Below are 16564 nucleotides of genomic sequence, written 5' to 3'. Positions count from 1 at the left end.
GTTCTGTGAGTGTATACAGTTAGGTCCATATATATTTGGACAGAGACAACATTTTTCTAATTTTGGTTATAGACATTACCACAATTAATTTTAAACAAAACAATTCAGATGCAGTTGGAGCTCAGACTTTCAGCTTTCATTTGAGGGTATCCACATTAAAATTGGATGAAGGGTTTAGGAGTTTCAGCTCCTTAACATGTGCCACCCTGTTTTTAAAGGGACCAAAAGTAATTGGACAATAGACTCCAAGGCTATTTCATGGACTGGTGTGGGCAATCCCTTTGTTATGTCATTCTCAATTAAGCAAATAAAAGGTCTGGAGTTGATTTGAGATGTGGTGCTTTCATTTGGAAGGTTTTGCTGTGAAGTAAACATGCAGTCAAATGAGCTCTCCATGCAGGTGAAACAAGCCATCCTTAAGCTGCGAAAACAGAAAAAAACCCACGCGAGAAATTGATACAATATTAGGAGTGGCAAAATCTACAGTTTGGTACATCCTGAGAAAGAAAGAAAGCACTGGTGAACTAATCAATGCAAAAAGACCTGTGCGCCCACAGAAAACAACAGTGGTGGATGATCGCAGAATAATCTCCATGGTGAAGAGAAACCCCTTCACAACAGCCAACCAAGTGAACAACACTCTCCAGGAGGTAGGCGTATCAATATCCAAATCTACCATAAAGAGAAGACTGCATGAAAGTAAATACAGAGGGTTCACTGAACGGTGCAAGCCACTCATAAGCATCAAGAATAAAAAGGCTAGACTGGAATTTGCAAAAAAACATCTAAAAACGCCAGCACAGTTCTGGAAGAACATTCTTTGGATAGATGAAACCAAGATCAACTTCTACCAGAATGATGGAAAGAGAAAAGTATGGCGAAGGCGTGGTACAGCTCTTGATCCAAAGCATAGCACATCATCTGTAAAACACGGCGGAGGCAGTGTGATGGCTTGGGCATGCATGGCTGCCAGTGGCACTAGGTCACTAGTGTTTATTGATGATGTGACACAGGAGAGAAGCAGCCGAATGAATTCTGAGGTATTCAGAGCCATACTGTGTGCTCAGATCCAGCCAAATGCAGCAAAACTGATTGGTCGTCGTTTCATACTACAGATGGACAATGACCCAAAACATAAAGCCAAAGCAACCCAGGAGTTTATTAAAGCAAAGAAGTGGAATATTCTTGAATGGCCAAGTCAGCCACCTGATCTCAACCCAATTGAGCATGCATTTCACTTGTTAAAGACTAAACTTCAGACAGAAAGGCCCACAAACAAACAGCAACTGAAAACCACTGCAGTGAAGGCCTGGCAGAGCATCAAAAAGGAGGAAACACAGCGTCTGGTGATGTCCATGAGTTCAAGACTTCAGGCAGTCATTGCCAACAAAGGGTTTTCAACCAAGTACTAAAAATGAACATTTTATTTAAAATTATTGAATCTGTCCAATTACTTTTGGTCCCTTTAAAAACAGGGTGGCACATGTTAAGGAGCTGAAACTCCTAAAACCTTCATCCAATTTTAATGTGGATACCCTCAAATGAAAGCTGAAAGTCTGAACTTCAACTGCATCTGAATTGTTTTGTTTAAAATTCATTGTGGTAATGTCTATAACCAAAATTAGAAAAATGTTGTCTCTGTCCAAATATATATGGACCTAACTGTATGTATACCTATGCAACAGATTAAAACATTCCAAACATGGAAGTGGCAAGTTTTTGTCATGTAAAAAAAATCAGACCAAGAATAATTGTTTCAGAACTTTTTCCACCTTTAATGTCACCTTTAATCTGTATAAATCAATTGAAAAAAAAAAAGCTAAAATTTTTTCAGGTGAAAAAAAGATATGTGCATATAGTGGGTTTTTTTTGGTGATGAGCAGTGTTGGCTTTGTGCCTACCTTAATTTTTTTCTATTATGGTCAAAAAGATCAACTTTGGTCTCATCAGACCATAACACATTTTCCCACATGTTTTTGGCAGATTAGTGTGGGTTTTGGCAAAACATAACTGGGCTTGGCCGTTTTTCTTTGTAAGAAAAGGCTTGCGTCTTGCCACCCTACCCTACAGGCCAGACATATGAAGAATATGGGCGTTTGTTGTCACATGCAGTAAACAATTTGCACTTGCCAGAAATTCCCACAGCTCCTTTAATGTTCCCTGTTGTGAATTCTGTGGCAGAGCTCCCTCCTGTGGTCACAAGTGGTACTTCGGCTGATTCTCTCTGTGAGCTTCTGTTGGTGGAGGGAAGTGGTACTACGGCTTCTGAGTTTCCTCCCTCAGGTGATCTCGTGAGGTCGTTAGGTGCTTCTCTACTTAACTCCACCTAATGCTTTGATCCTGGCTTCCTGTCAATGTTCCAGTGTTGGACTTGCTTTTCCCTGGATCATTCCTGTGGCCTGCTGCTCTGCATAGCTAAGTTCTTCTTTGCTATTTGTTTGCTATTTTTTCTGTCCAGCTTGTCTAATTTGTTGCTGGAAGCTCTGGGACGCAAAGGGTGTACCTCCGTGCCGTTAGTTCGGTACGGAGGGTCTTTTTGCCCCCTTTGCGTGGTTTTCTTTAGGGTTTTGTGTAGACCGCAAAGTTACCTTTCTATCCTCGCTCTGTTAAGAAAGTCGGGCCTCACTTTGCTGAATCTATTTAATCTCTACGTTTGTCTTTTCATCTTAACTCACAGTCATTATATGTGGGGGGCTGCCTTTTCCTTTGGGGTATTTCTCTGAGGCAAGGTAGGCTTATTTTCTATCTTCAGGCTAGTTAGTGTCTCAGGCTGTGCCGAGTTGCATAGGCAGAGTTAGGCGCAATCCACGGCTGCCTCTAGTGTTGTTTGGAGAGGATTAGGGATTGCGGTCTGCAGAGTTCCCACGTCTCAGAGCTCGTTCTATGATTTTGGGTTATTGTCAGATCACTGTATGTGCTCTGACCGCTATGTCCATTGTGGTACTGAATTGCCTTTCATAACAGTTCCCCTTCCCCTTGAGGAAGCGAGTCTTTATACTCGCAAAACGTACGTCGGGTTTGCGGTCACATCGTGGACAAGAGGAGACACAATATGGGTAATTAACCCTTGATTTATTGATGCATATCTTATGCTACTTATGTCTTATACATTGTAATTGTTTTTAGCAATGCATGCTAGCACTAAACATGGTGATAGATATAGGTGGAACTGATTAGTCTTGGTACAAACAAGTGACTAACTGATTGTCCTACCTGTTTAAGTTACATTGCTTATGTGCATTGCTTTTTACATGTTTATGTAATTATTTAGCATAATATATTGTCCTGATCCACCCTGTGACTGTTACTACTCCTTTTTGGATTACACTATTTTGTCATATTCTATAAAATATACATAATTGTATTTAGTCTGTGGTAAATATCTACCCTTAATAAAATATTTATATTTTGAGATACATTATGGCTCAAGTTCTCCTCATATTCAATAGCTCCTTTAATGTTTCTTCTTGGCAGCCTCCCAGAACAATTTTCTGCTTGTCGTTTCGCCAATTTTTGTGGGACGTCCGGTTCTAAATAATGTCACCGATGTGCCAATTTTTAAGCAGCTTCTTGATGACAGTCTTCACAGTGTTTCTTAGTATATCTAATGCCTTGGAAATTTCTTACATAACTTTCAACAATTCGATCCTTTTGCTGTGTTGTAAGCTGTTTACAGACCTTGGCTGTGAAATGCATCTACGAAAATGTCAGAAAAACAACTACTAGAAGAGCTAAACTTTATATTGTGTTAATTAGTATCGCTGTAAATGGTAGCTGTGTACTGACTACTATTTAACATGAGTTTCAATGTGATTGGCTAATTCTGAACACTACCACATCGCCATTTATTGTAGAATGTTCATGCTTATGAAACCACACTATTTTACATTTGCAATTTTCACTTCCCCCTCAAAAGAATTTGTTTGTTCCTTATTGGATTTGTACAGATTAAAGATGGCATTAAAGGTGTTCAAAGTTGTGAAATAATTCTTTTTACTATGATTTTTTTTACATGGCAAAAACGTGGCATTTTAACAGGGGTGTGTAGACTTTTTACATCCGCTGCACATGTATGAGTGTATATTTCTGCATGTATATTTGTGGATATAAATGTGTGTAAGCCTAGTTGAATATACAGTACAGACCAAAAGTTTGGACACACCTTCTCATCTAAAGATTTTTCTGTATTTTCATGACTATGAAAATTGTACATTCACACTGAAAGCATCAAAACTGTGAATTAACACATGTGGAATTATATACTTGTGTGAAACAACTGAAATTATGTCTTATATTCTAGGTTCTTCAAAGTAGCCACCTTTATCTTTATCTTTACTTAGCTGCTTTGTTCTTGCCATAATACAAACTCTATTCAGTAGGACTATCAGCTGTGTATCCACCAGACTTCTGCACAACACAACTGATGGTCCCAACCCCATTTATAAGGCAAGAAATCCCACTTATCACACCTGTGAAGTGAAAACTATTCCCAGTGACTACCTCTTGAAGCTCATCAAGAGAATGCCAAGAGTGTGCAAAGCGGTCATCAAAGCAAAAGGTGGCTACTTTGAAGAACCTAGAATATAAGACATAATTTGAGTTGTTTCACACTTTTTTGTTAAGTATATAATTCCACATGTGTTAATTCATAGTTTTGATGCCTTCAGTGTGAATGTACAATTTTCATAGTTATGAAGATACAGAAAAATCTTTAAATGAGAAGGTGTGTCCAAACTTTTGTTCTGTACTTTATAATATATAAATACTGCATATAAGTGTAATGTGGTGTATGCATGTGATTGCATGTTTGGGGATATCATTGTATACGTGCGTGTATGAATACTTACTGTATGTATATAGACGATATGCAGTCAAAATACCAATGTATCTGACTTCCATGCCCTCCAGGAAAGTGTTCACCTTCACTCTGCGGTGACTAGCTGTTTTCCTACTGCAAACCAAAGCGGTCGCTTTGTGGACAGTTTTCATACTGACGTCTTTGTGGAACAGACATCAGAATCCGCACGGGAAAACGCAGTGTTGGCATAATTGTCTGAAAATCCAAAATGCTATGGTTTTCGGGGCTGTCCTCTGATTTTATTTTTAGATTTCTTGCAAGGTGCTCATATGGAGTCTCACTACAATGGTGGCTGATCCAGTTTACAGTTTAAAAAAAAAGGGAATTTGCAGTTAGAGCCGGCGTATAAATAGAAGCCATTATTTTAACGCCACGACACTCTTACTCTGTTGTGATGTGAAGCACTCTGCTCTACCTGTAATATTTAAGTGCGGTATGTGGCAGAAGGGTCTAATTCCCACTTTGTATGAGGGAAGTAATAGGTGTGATACCCAGCAGAGTGCTGCCATTCTAAGCTAACATTACCTGCTCATAACACTTGTATTCGCAGCGGGGACCTGTGCAGATCAGCCGCCATAGGACAACTGCATTACTTTCCTTATTACCTGCTTTTAGCTGGCATAAAGAATCCATTATCCTTGTAACACAAGTAGAAAGAAAACGCCGAAGAAAGGAGCACACTTGTGCAACTTCCTTCCGGATCTTGCTTTTTTACTTGATTCAGAATTTTGTGAGTAGATAGACATGTTAATGACAAAATTACTCCATCATTAGCTTTAGGGTTGGATAAGAAAACTTTCGATAACTTTCTAATATACTTTTGTAGGATTTTTAAAGTTTCTTTTCTTTTTTGTCTTTATTCGTTGCCGTTTTTAAAAATCGTAGCCATTCGTCACATCAAGCTTAATTTAATTTTTTTTCCCCACTGTTTTTAAAACCACGGCGTGCTCATCATGCCCTACTATGGTGTAAATGGTCTCTGCATGACTTCAACGCAGGTGAACCATGGCATTATATACCACATCTAAAAATCTTTATTAGAACAAGGTGTATCACATGCATCAATCCATGTCCTTGGTACAGCCCCTCCACTAGGTTGTAAAAATTGAATGTCCTCCAAAAATCCAAGGTATTGGGTTTCTTCCGTCCACAAAAATTATTTTCATTGACACCAGTGTACACACAGGAAAATGACCGTATATACTCGAGTATAAGCCGAGATTATCAGCCCATTTTCTTGGGCTGAAAGTCCCCCTCTCGGCTTATAATCGAGTCATACCCAGGGGTCGGCAGGGGAGGAGGAGCCGGGGCTGTCTCATTATACTCACCTGCTCCTGGTGCGTTCCCTGCAGGTCCCTGCTTCCCCGGCGCCGCAGCTTCTTCCTGTACTGAGACTTCACATGGTTCCGCTCATTACAGTAATGAATATGCGGCTCCACCTCCTATAGGGGTGAAGCCGCATATTCATTACTGTAATGAGCGGTAACAGTGACCGCTCAATACAGGAAGAAGCTGCAGCGTCGGGGAAGCAGGGACTGCACAGCGCCAGGAGCAGGTGAGTATAACAGGGAGAGGAGTGCTGCGCTGCGCGATATTCACCTACTCCTCGTTCCGGCGCCGCTCCGTCTTCAGCATTTTCTGCAGTGACGCTCAGGTCAGAGGGCACGGTGACATGGTTAGTGCATGCCCTCTGTCTGAACGTCAGTGCAGAAGACGCTGAAGATGGAGTGGCGCCGGAACGAGGAGCAGATGAATATTGAAAGTGCCGGGGACCTGTGCGACGGAGAGGTGAGTATGTGACAACATACAGCAAATGGGGCAAGTGTCTGTATGGAGCATCTTATGGGGCATAATCAACGTTTGTGCAGCACTATATGGCGCAAATATCTTTATGGAGCATCTTATGGAGCCATAATCAACGTTTGTGCAGCACTATATGGCGCAAATATCTTTATGGAGCATCCTATGGGGCCATAATTAACGTTTGTGGAGCATTATATGGGGCAAGTGTCTATATGGAGCGTCTTATGGGGCCATAATTAACGTTTGTGGAGCATTATATGGGGCAAGTGTCTGTATGGAGCAACTTATGGGGCCATAATTAACGTTTGTGAAGCATTATATGGGGCAAGTGTCTATGGAGCATCTTATGGGGCCATAATCAAGGTTTGAGCAGCACCATATAGGGCAAATATCTTTATGGAGCATCTTATGGGGCCATAATCAACATTTGTGCAGCATTATATTGGGCAAATGTGTCTATGGAGCATCTTATGGGGCCATTATTAACCTTTATGCAGGATTATATGGGGCATATTTTAATATGGAGCATCTTATAGGGCCATCATGAATTTTATGGAGCATTATATGGGGCTCCTGATTCAATATGGATATTCAAAAACACTTAAACTACTGATGTCTCAATTAATTTTACTTTTATTGGTACGGTATCTATTTTTACTTTTGACATTTACCGGTAGCTGCTGCATTTTCCACCCTAGGCTTATACTCGAGTCATTAAGTTTTCCCAGTTTTTTGTAGCAAAATTAGGGGGGTCGGCTTATACTCGGGTCAGCTTATACTCGAGTATATATGGTAGTAGCATTTCGGCCAAACAGGGCCTTTGTCAAGGCAAGAAAAAAAGTGCACATTTTTTCTTGGCTTGACAAAAGCCCTGCGTTTCCGAAACGTTGCTAATTTTCCTGTGTGTACACTGGCGTCAATGAAAATAATTTTTGTGAAAGGAAGATACTTGAATTTTTGGAATACATCTAAAAATCTCTGCCATGTTTTTCAATGAAGTACTGTGATTTTTCCACTGGTGCAGTTTCCTCTGCAAACATTTCCTTGAACTATTTCTTTCATGAAAGTTTATGTCGCAAGTGCTAAACATGGTTGCGTTTTACCGCAACCTTTTTCCCTGCTGTTCTGTTTAAATTTTTTTTACATAAAAATGATTGCCCCAGACATCAGTCAATCAGCTGCTATCACTGAAGTAAAGGATGGGCCGACTCACATTGCAATATATAGGTGTACCACATGGCACCTATTCAAATAATCAGATTGTACCAAATAGGGCGTCCCTATGAGGTCCGTTTGACTTACCATTTTAACGCATTAGGACAGGGTCAACTAATTTAGTTTTCAGTGTTCTTTCATCTAATTTTCCCTGCACATCACACTGTATCGTCTTGTTTTGGGTAATGTGTAACTACCTAATACAAAAAGTAACTTATAGTACTGTATTTTAGTATCTACTATGCATTTTGTTAAACTGCTTAGGATAGGTTTTGGTTGTTTGATTAACATAGTGTCTTTTTTATAGATACGATGGGAAAAAAATATCACATTAGGAGAACCTCCTGGGTTTTTACACTCTTGGTGGTGGTAAGTTTAATTTTTTGCGATATTTTCACCATTCTTTGATTTGTATTTGTAAGACATGGTTTATGCTAACTGTTATAGTGGGGAAAATTGTATAGAAATGCTATAATCTTTGTTATTTCTAGTATTTTTTTAAGGTATTTTTTTAAGGTATAGGACATATTATGTCTTTTTCTATACATTATTTAAACACATCTGTCATACAACTAGAGATGAGCGAATTTGCTCAGGTTCCCTCTTATTCAGCAAGCTATAGCTTTTGTCGAACAAGCTGCAGAAGGAACCCGGCTTCCTGGGTCACTCCTGGCCGATGAGCTGATCGGTGCCGCAGCTGCATGTGTCGCGGCTGTCTCACAGTCACAGCACATGCATGGACAGCCTGTTTATTGGAAATCCAAGCAAATTCGCTCAACTCTACAAACAACCATCTTGCCTGACTGTAGAACACATACACATTGGAAAGTAATTTTTTAAGCTTTTGGGTACTTTTTAAATTGGCAACTGAAGTTGTATTGCACAAATGCTTTTCAAAATAAAAGAAATGTGTAAAATTCCAGAATTTTATGGGTGTTTCGCTTAGATTTGTTTTTTGGCTTAATATCTCCAGACTTAAACAAACCCTATATAGTTAAACTTGGTAATGTTTTTTATTTTGTTTTATGTTTTTAAAAGTGTACATAGCATTCCTCAACAAGAATATTGCAATACCAAGAAGGAAAATTAGATGAATTATGAAAAATATTTAAACAAAATAATTTGAAAATCTCTCTTTTTAATTAATATTGAGTATGAGCACCATACACAAAATTAAAAGTTCTTTAATGCCTTAGCATATTAATAAGGTTATTAATAGGTGTCTGAGGAATGTTTTGCCATGCTGCATGCAATTGGGCAAAACATCAAGATCCTCTGCAGGCAGTTTTCTTTGCAATTGTTGACCAATGATGTCCCAGATGTGTTGGTGGGAGGCAAGTCCAGAGACGTTGCAGGCTATGGTAGCCATACCACTGGTTTCACTATTGATCCATTCTATACTGCAAGTGAAATTGGATATATCATATCGAGCCTAAGGTGTCAAGTAGTGTCTGCACAAATGATTAGATAGCTTTTCTACAACATTGATTAGCCAGATGTCCAGCTACATGTTTTCCACTGACCTCATTTTATCTGTCTCAAAGGCTGTCATGATGCAGAGCAAGGCTGGAATGGAGGTCTTTCCTCCTGATTCTGCTTTTGTCTTGGATGCAATGATAGCCAGAGATGGTCTTGAGATCACATGGCAACAGCGTGAGGAACCCTTCACAAGGGAATGCCATACTGGTCCTACTTCTGGGATTATAGTGTAGTGTCACATGATTTATCGTAGCTGGATCTCTCTTTATTCTAGATCCATAAAAAGCCTGGAGTTACAATGATTTGGTTGTAGAGCCAGTGGTACCACCAATTCTCAAAAGTGCCTCAGGAGCTGCTTTTATTCAAAAGTGCCTCAGGAGCTCCTTTTAAACAAAAAAATGCCAAGCTGAATGTTGTTCATACTACTGTGAGCAGCCTGCTGAGCCTGAATGTGATACCATAGCCTGCTGTGTCTCAAGACATCTCTCACATTACAAAATTCTGGGACATCATTGATTGGCAATTGCAAAAGGGTGCTGTTAGCAGCGGATCTCGATGATTAGTGCCCCCAAGTGCATTCAGCATGGCATAATATTCCTCAGATGACCATTATTTAACCTCATTCATAGCATGTAAATGCTTGTAAGTGCGTGTATTTCTGCCCGTATCGCTCATGCATATAATCGATCCTGTGATTTCAATAATTCCACGACTTTTCCTTTTTGATCTTGCAATTTCTATGTTGAGGAATGTATTAACAATTCAGACGAAACTAATACACTGTGTAATGTCTATGAAAGTACCTGAAGGGACAGTTGATAACAATGATCTTTCCTTAGGTATGCTACATCAAAACCTGCACACAGTGTAATCATTTTTTGGATTATTCTTTTAACCCCTTCACGGCCGAGCCTGTTTTCACCTTTGTGACCAGGGCAAATTTTACAATTCTGACCAGTGTCACTTTTTGTGTGGTAATAACTCTAGAACGCTTCAAAGTACCATATTTTCTGGTGTATAAGATGACTAGGCGTATAAGACGACCCCAACTTTTCCATATAAAATATGATGTTTGGGATATACTTGCCGTATAAGATGGGGGTCATGTTATACGCCGGGTGTCGTCTTATACGGCGTGTGCGGTCCAGATGGTTTCCAGGGTCTGGAGGAGAGGAGACTCTCCTTCAAGCCCTGGGATCCATATTCATGTAAATAGAATAAAAATAAAACATATGGGTATACTTACCGTCCGACAGCCCCCAGCTCTCAGCGGTGCAAGTGGCGGCCTCCGTTCCCAAGGATGCATTGCGCTAAGGGCCGGAGATGACATTGTGGTCACGCAACCGCGACATCATTTCCATCCTTCGCGCAATGCATCCTTGGGAATGGAGGCCGCCGCTTGCACCGCTGAGAGCCGGGGACCGTCGGAGGGTAAGTATATCCATATTTTTTATTTTTATTCTTTTTTTTTTACATGAATATGGATCTCAGGGCCTGAAGGAGAGTCTCCTCTCCTCCAGACCCTGGGAATCATCCAGGACTGCTCCCTGCACACGCCGTACCCAGCGTATAAGATGACCCCCGACTTTTGAGACTATTTTCAGGGGTTAAAAAGTCATCTTATACACTGGAAAATACGGTATCTCACTGTTTTTAAGACTGTTATTTGTAATATGTTTAACTTCATATTAGTGTTAAATTCAGGCCAATATGTTTTGCATTTGTGAAAATATCAAAATTTTGATGAAAACTTATAATTTGTATGCCCTTAAACCAGATAGTTATATCATACAAAATGGTTAATAAATAACATTTACCACATGTCTACTTTACATCAGCATAATTTTTTAAACATATATTTTTTGTTAGGCAGTTAGAAGGGCTAAAAGTTGATAGGCAATTTGTTAATTTTCCAGCAAAATTTACTAAATCAATTTTTTAGGGACCACATCACGTTTTAAGTAACTTTAAAGGACCTATATGATAGAAAATGCTCAAAGTTACACCATTTTGAAAACTGCACCCATCAAAGTGTTCAAAACCACATTCAAGAAGTTTATTAAACCTTCAGGTGCTTCACAGGAAGTACAGCAACGTTGAAAGAAAAAATGAAAATTTAACTTTTTCCCTCACAAATGTTGATTAAGCTTCAAACTTTGCATGTTCACAAGAGTAGCAGGAGAAAATGGACAGTATAATTTGTTGTCCAATTTCTCCTGAGTATGCTGATACCCAATATGTGGTGGAAAACTACTGTTTGGGCTCACGGCACGGCTCAGAAGTGAAGAAGCACCATTTAACTTTTGGAGTGCAAAATTGGCTGGAATAGATAGCAGGTGCCATGTTGCATTTGCAGAATCCGTGATGCTATCGACATTTAGAGGGTTAGATTGCCTGAGGCTTTGTTGGCACTGCTCCTGGCAGTGACAGTGGCTTCCGGTGGCAATTGTGTGGGCACTGGTACTTGACGTTAATTGACATAATTTTGTGGCAACCCCTTCCCAACAATGACGTAAAATTTTGTCAAATGTAGTGTTGGAGTTAAAGCGATTATCCAGGTTTTGGAAAACATGGATGCTTTTTTTCAGTAACAGTGGGACATTGCAGCACAGTTACCTTTACTTTGGTGGAACTGAACTGCAACAGTGTGGTACTGTTCTGCAGGAAAGCAGCTATCTTTTTCCAATCTTGGTCAGCCTCTACAATTCTTAGGTGAACCCCATAGTCCTCCATATAGTAAGATGCACCCAATAGCCTTCATATAGTATACTGCACTCCCCACAGTCCTCCATATAATATAATGCACCCCATAGTCTTCCATATAGTTTAATGCACCCTATAGTCCTCCATATGGTATACTGCACTCCTCATAGTTTCCCATATAGTATAATTCACCCCCCATAGTTGTGCATATAGTATAATGTACCCCATAGTCCTTCATATAGTATACTGCACTCCCCATAGTTCTCCATATAGTATAATGCACCCCCATAGTCTTCCATATAGCATAATGCATTCCCCATAGTTTTCCATATACTATAATGCACCCCTTAGACGTCATTACAGTATTATGGCCACCACAATGTACTCATTGATTTAAAAAAATGATACTTACCTTTCTTCCTCATTCCAAGCCATGTAGTGATGTCATCACACCCGGCGCTGAGACGTCAGATGCCAAGGAAGAATGATGGAGGAGGGAATGCCAGATGATGCTCCCTCTTTCATCATTGTTTCAACTGTATAGGCATCCAGTTGTATATGTGATCCTGGGTGGGGGAGGGCCAGCTCTGGCATCGGGTCTCCCAGCTCATGGGCCCCATAGTGGCCACTGTTATGAAAGGTAATTCAGTACCACAATGGACATAGAGGTCAGCGCACATACAGTGACCTGGCAATAACCCAAAAAACAAGAACGAGCTCTGAGACGTGGGAACTCTGTTGACCGCAATCCCTAATCCTCTCCAACCACACTAAAGGCAGCCGTGGATTGCGCCTAACGCTCCCTATGCAACTCGGCACGGCCTGAGAAACTAGCTAGCCTGAAGATAGAAAATAAGCCTACCTTGCCTCAGAGAAATACCCCAAAGGAAAAGGCAGCCCCCACATATAATGACTGTGAGTTAAGATGAAAAGACAAACGTAGAGATGAAATAGATTTAGCAAAGTGAGGCCCAACTTTCTGAACAGAGCGAGGATAGGAAAGGTAACTTTGCGGTCAACACAAAACCCTACAAAAACCACGCAAAGGGGGCAAAAAGACCCTCCGTACCGAACTAACGGCACGGAGGTACACCCTCTGCGTCCCAGAGCTTCCAGCAAGCAGTAAAAAACAAATTGACAAGCTGGACAGAAAAAAACAGCAAACAAATAGCAAAGAGGAACTTAGCTATGCAGAGCAGCAGGCCACAGGAACGATCCAGGAGGAAACAGGTCCAATACTAGAACATAGACTGGAGGCCAGGATCAAAGCACTAGGTGGAGTTAAATAGAGCAGCACCTAACGACTTCACCACATCACCTGAGGAAGGAAACTCAGAAGCCGCAGTACCACTTTCCTCCACCAACGGAAGCTCACAAAGAGAACCAGCCGAAGTACCACTTGTGACCACAGGAGGAAGCTCTGCCACAGAATTCACAACAGTACCCCCCCCTTGAGGAGGGGTCACCGAACCCTCACCAGAGCTCCCAGGACGACCAGGATGAGCCATATGAAAGGCACGAACAAGATCGGGAGCATGGACATCAGAGGCAAAGACCCAGGAATTATCTTCCTGAGCATAACCCTTCCACTTAACCAGATACTGGAGTTTCCGCCTTCTCCTGGGACAAAGTCAAATTGTCCACTACATGAGTCCAAATCTGCTGCAACCTGTCCACCACAGTATCCACACCAGGACAGTCCGAAGACTCAACCTGCCCTGAAGAGAAACGAGGATGGAACCCAGAGTTGCAGAAAAACGGTGAAACCAAGGTAGCCGAGCTGGCCCGATTATTAAGGGCGAACTCAGCCAAAGGCAAAAAGGACACCCAGTCATCCTGATCAGCAGAAACAAAGCATCTCAGATATGTTTCCAAGGTCTGATTGGTTCGTTCGGTCTGGCCATTAGTCTGAGGATGGAAAGCCGAGGAAAAAGACAAGTCAATGCCATCCTACCACAAAAGGCTCGCCAAAACCTCGAAACAAACTGGGAACCTCTGTCAGAAACGATATTCTCTGGAATGCCATGTAAACGAACCACATGCTGGAAAAACAATGGCACCAAATCAGAGGAGGAAGGCAATTTAGACAAGGATACCAAATGGACCATCTTAGAGAAGCGATCACAGACCACCCAAATGACTGACATCTTTTGAGAGACGGGAAGATCTGAAATAAAATCCATAGAGATATGTGTCCAAGGCCTCTTCGGGACCGGCAAGGGCAAAAGCAACCCACTGGCACGAGAACAGCAGGGCTTAGCCCAAGCACAAATCCCACAGGACTGCACAAAAGTACGCACATCCCGCGACAGAGATGGCCACGAAAAGGATCTAGCCACTAACTCTCTGGTACCAAAGATTCCAGGATGACCAGCCAACACCGAACAATGAACCTCAGAGATAACTTTATTCGTCCACCTATCAGGGACAAACAGTTTCTCCGCTGGGCAACGATCAGGTTTATTAGCCTGAAATTTTTGCAGCACCCGCCGCAAATCAGGGGAGATGGCAGACACAATTACTCCCCTTTGAGGATACCCGCCGGCTCAGATACACCCGGAGAGTCGGGCACAAAACTCCTAGACAGAGCATCCGCCTTCACATTTTTAGAGCCCGGAAGGTATGAAATCACAAAGTCAAAATGGGCAAAAAACAATGACCAACGAGCTTGTCTAGGATTCAACCGCTTGGCGGACTCAATAGAAGTGAAGTTCTTATGATCAGTCAAGACCACCACGCGATGCTTAGCTCCTTCAAGCCAATGACGCCACTCCTCGAATGCCCACTTCATGGCCAGCAACTCTCGATTGCCCACATCATAATTTCGCTCAGCAGGCGAAAACTTCCTGGAAAAGAAGGCGCATGGTTTCATCACCGAGCAATCAGAACTTCTCTGCGACAAAACAGCCCCCGCTCCAATCTCAGAAGCATCAACCTCGACCTGGAACGGAAGCGAAACATCTGGTTGACACAACACAGGGGCAGAAGAAAAACGACGCTTCAACTCTTGAAAAGCTTCCACTGCAGCAGAAGACCAATTGACCAAATCAGCACCTTTCTTGGTCTAATCGGTCAATGGTTTAGCAATACTAGAAAAATTGCAGATGAAGCGACGATAAAAATTAGCAAAGCCCAGGAACTTTTGCAGACTTTTCAGAGATGTCGGCTGAGTCCAATTATGGATGGCTTGGACCTTAACAGGGTCCATCTCTATAGTAGAAGGGGAAAAGATGAACCCCAAAAATGAAACCTTCTGAACACCAAAGAGACACTTTGATCCCTTCACAAACAAAGAATTAGCACGCAGGACCTGAAACACCGTTCTGACCTGCTTCACATGAGACTCCCAATCATCCGAGAAGATCAAAATGTCATCTAAGTACACAATCAGGAATTTATCCAGGTACTCTCGGAAGATGTCATGCATAAAGGACTGAAACACTGATGGAGCATTGGCAAGTCCGAATGGCATTACTAGATACTCAAAATGGCCCTCGGGCGTATTAAATGCAGTTTTCCACTCATCGCCTCGCTTAATACGCACAAGATTATACGCACCACGAAAATCTATCTTGGTGAACCAACTAGCCCCCTTAATCCGAGTAAACAAATCAGATAACAATGGCAAGGGGTACTGAAATTTAACCGTGATCTTATTTAGAAGGCGGTAATCTATACAAGGTCTCAGTGAACCATCCTTCTTGGCTACAAAATAGAACCCTGCTCCTAATGGCGACTATGACGGGCGAATATGCCCCTTCTCCAAAGACTCCTTCACATAACTCCGCATAGCGGCGTGCTCAGGCACAGATAAATTAAACAGTCGACCTTTTGGGAATTTACTACCAGGAATCAAATCGATAGCACAATCACAATCCCTATGCGGAGGTAGGGTATCGGACTTGGGCTCATCAAATATATCCCGGTAATCAGACAAGAACTCAGTAACCTCAGAAGGGGTGGATGATGAAATAGTCAGAAATGGGACATCACCATGTACCCCCTGACAACCCCAGCTGGACACAGACATGGATTTCCAATCTAATACTGGATTATGGACTTGTAGCCATGGCAACCCCAACACGACCACATAATGCAGATTATGCAACACCAGAAAGCGAATAACCTCCTGATGTGCAGGAGCCATGCACATGGTCAGCTGGGTCCAGTACTGAGGCTTATTCTTGGCCAAAGGCGTAGCATCAATTCCTCTCAATGGAATAGGACACTGCAAGGGCTCCAAGAAAAACCCACAACGCCTAGCATACTCCAAGTCCATCAAATTCAGAGCAGCGCCTGAGTCCACAAATGCCATGACAGAATACGATGACAAAGAGCAGATCAAGGTAACAGACAGAAGAAATTTTGACTGTACCGTACCAATGGTGGCAGACCTAGCAAACCGCTTAGTGCGCTTAGGACAATCAGAGATAGCATGCGTGGAATCACCACAGTAGAAACACAGCCCATTCAGACGTCTGTGTTCTTGCCGTTCAACTCTGGTCA

General features: G+C 41.7%; 1 protein-coding gene across 1 annotated transcript in view; it reads left to right on the top strand.

Moving 5' to 3' along the window:
• The window catches only part of SSBP4 (single stranded DNA binding protein 4), a 586978-nt gene that overhangs the window by 217900 nt on the left and 352514 nt on the right, over positions 1-16564 (top strand). Inside the window, exon 3 of the mRNA XM_069740596.1 lies at positions 8184-8245. Coding sequence (XP_069596697.1) covers positions 8184-8245 — 62 coding nt within the window. The remainder of the gene's footprint in view (positions 1-8183; positions 8246-16564) is intronic.

This window comes from Ranitomeya imitator, chromosome 1 (genome assembly GCF_032444005.1).
Source record: "Ranitomeya imitator isolate aRanImi1 chromosome 1, aRanImi1.pri, whole genome shotgun sequence".
NCBI lineage: Eukaryota > Metazoa > Chordata > Amphibia > Anura > Dendrobatidae > Ranitomeya > Ranitomeya imitator.
This window is presented reverse-complemented; position numbering and strand designations above follow the sequence as displayed.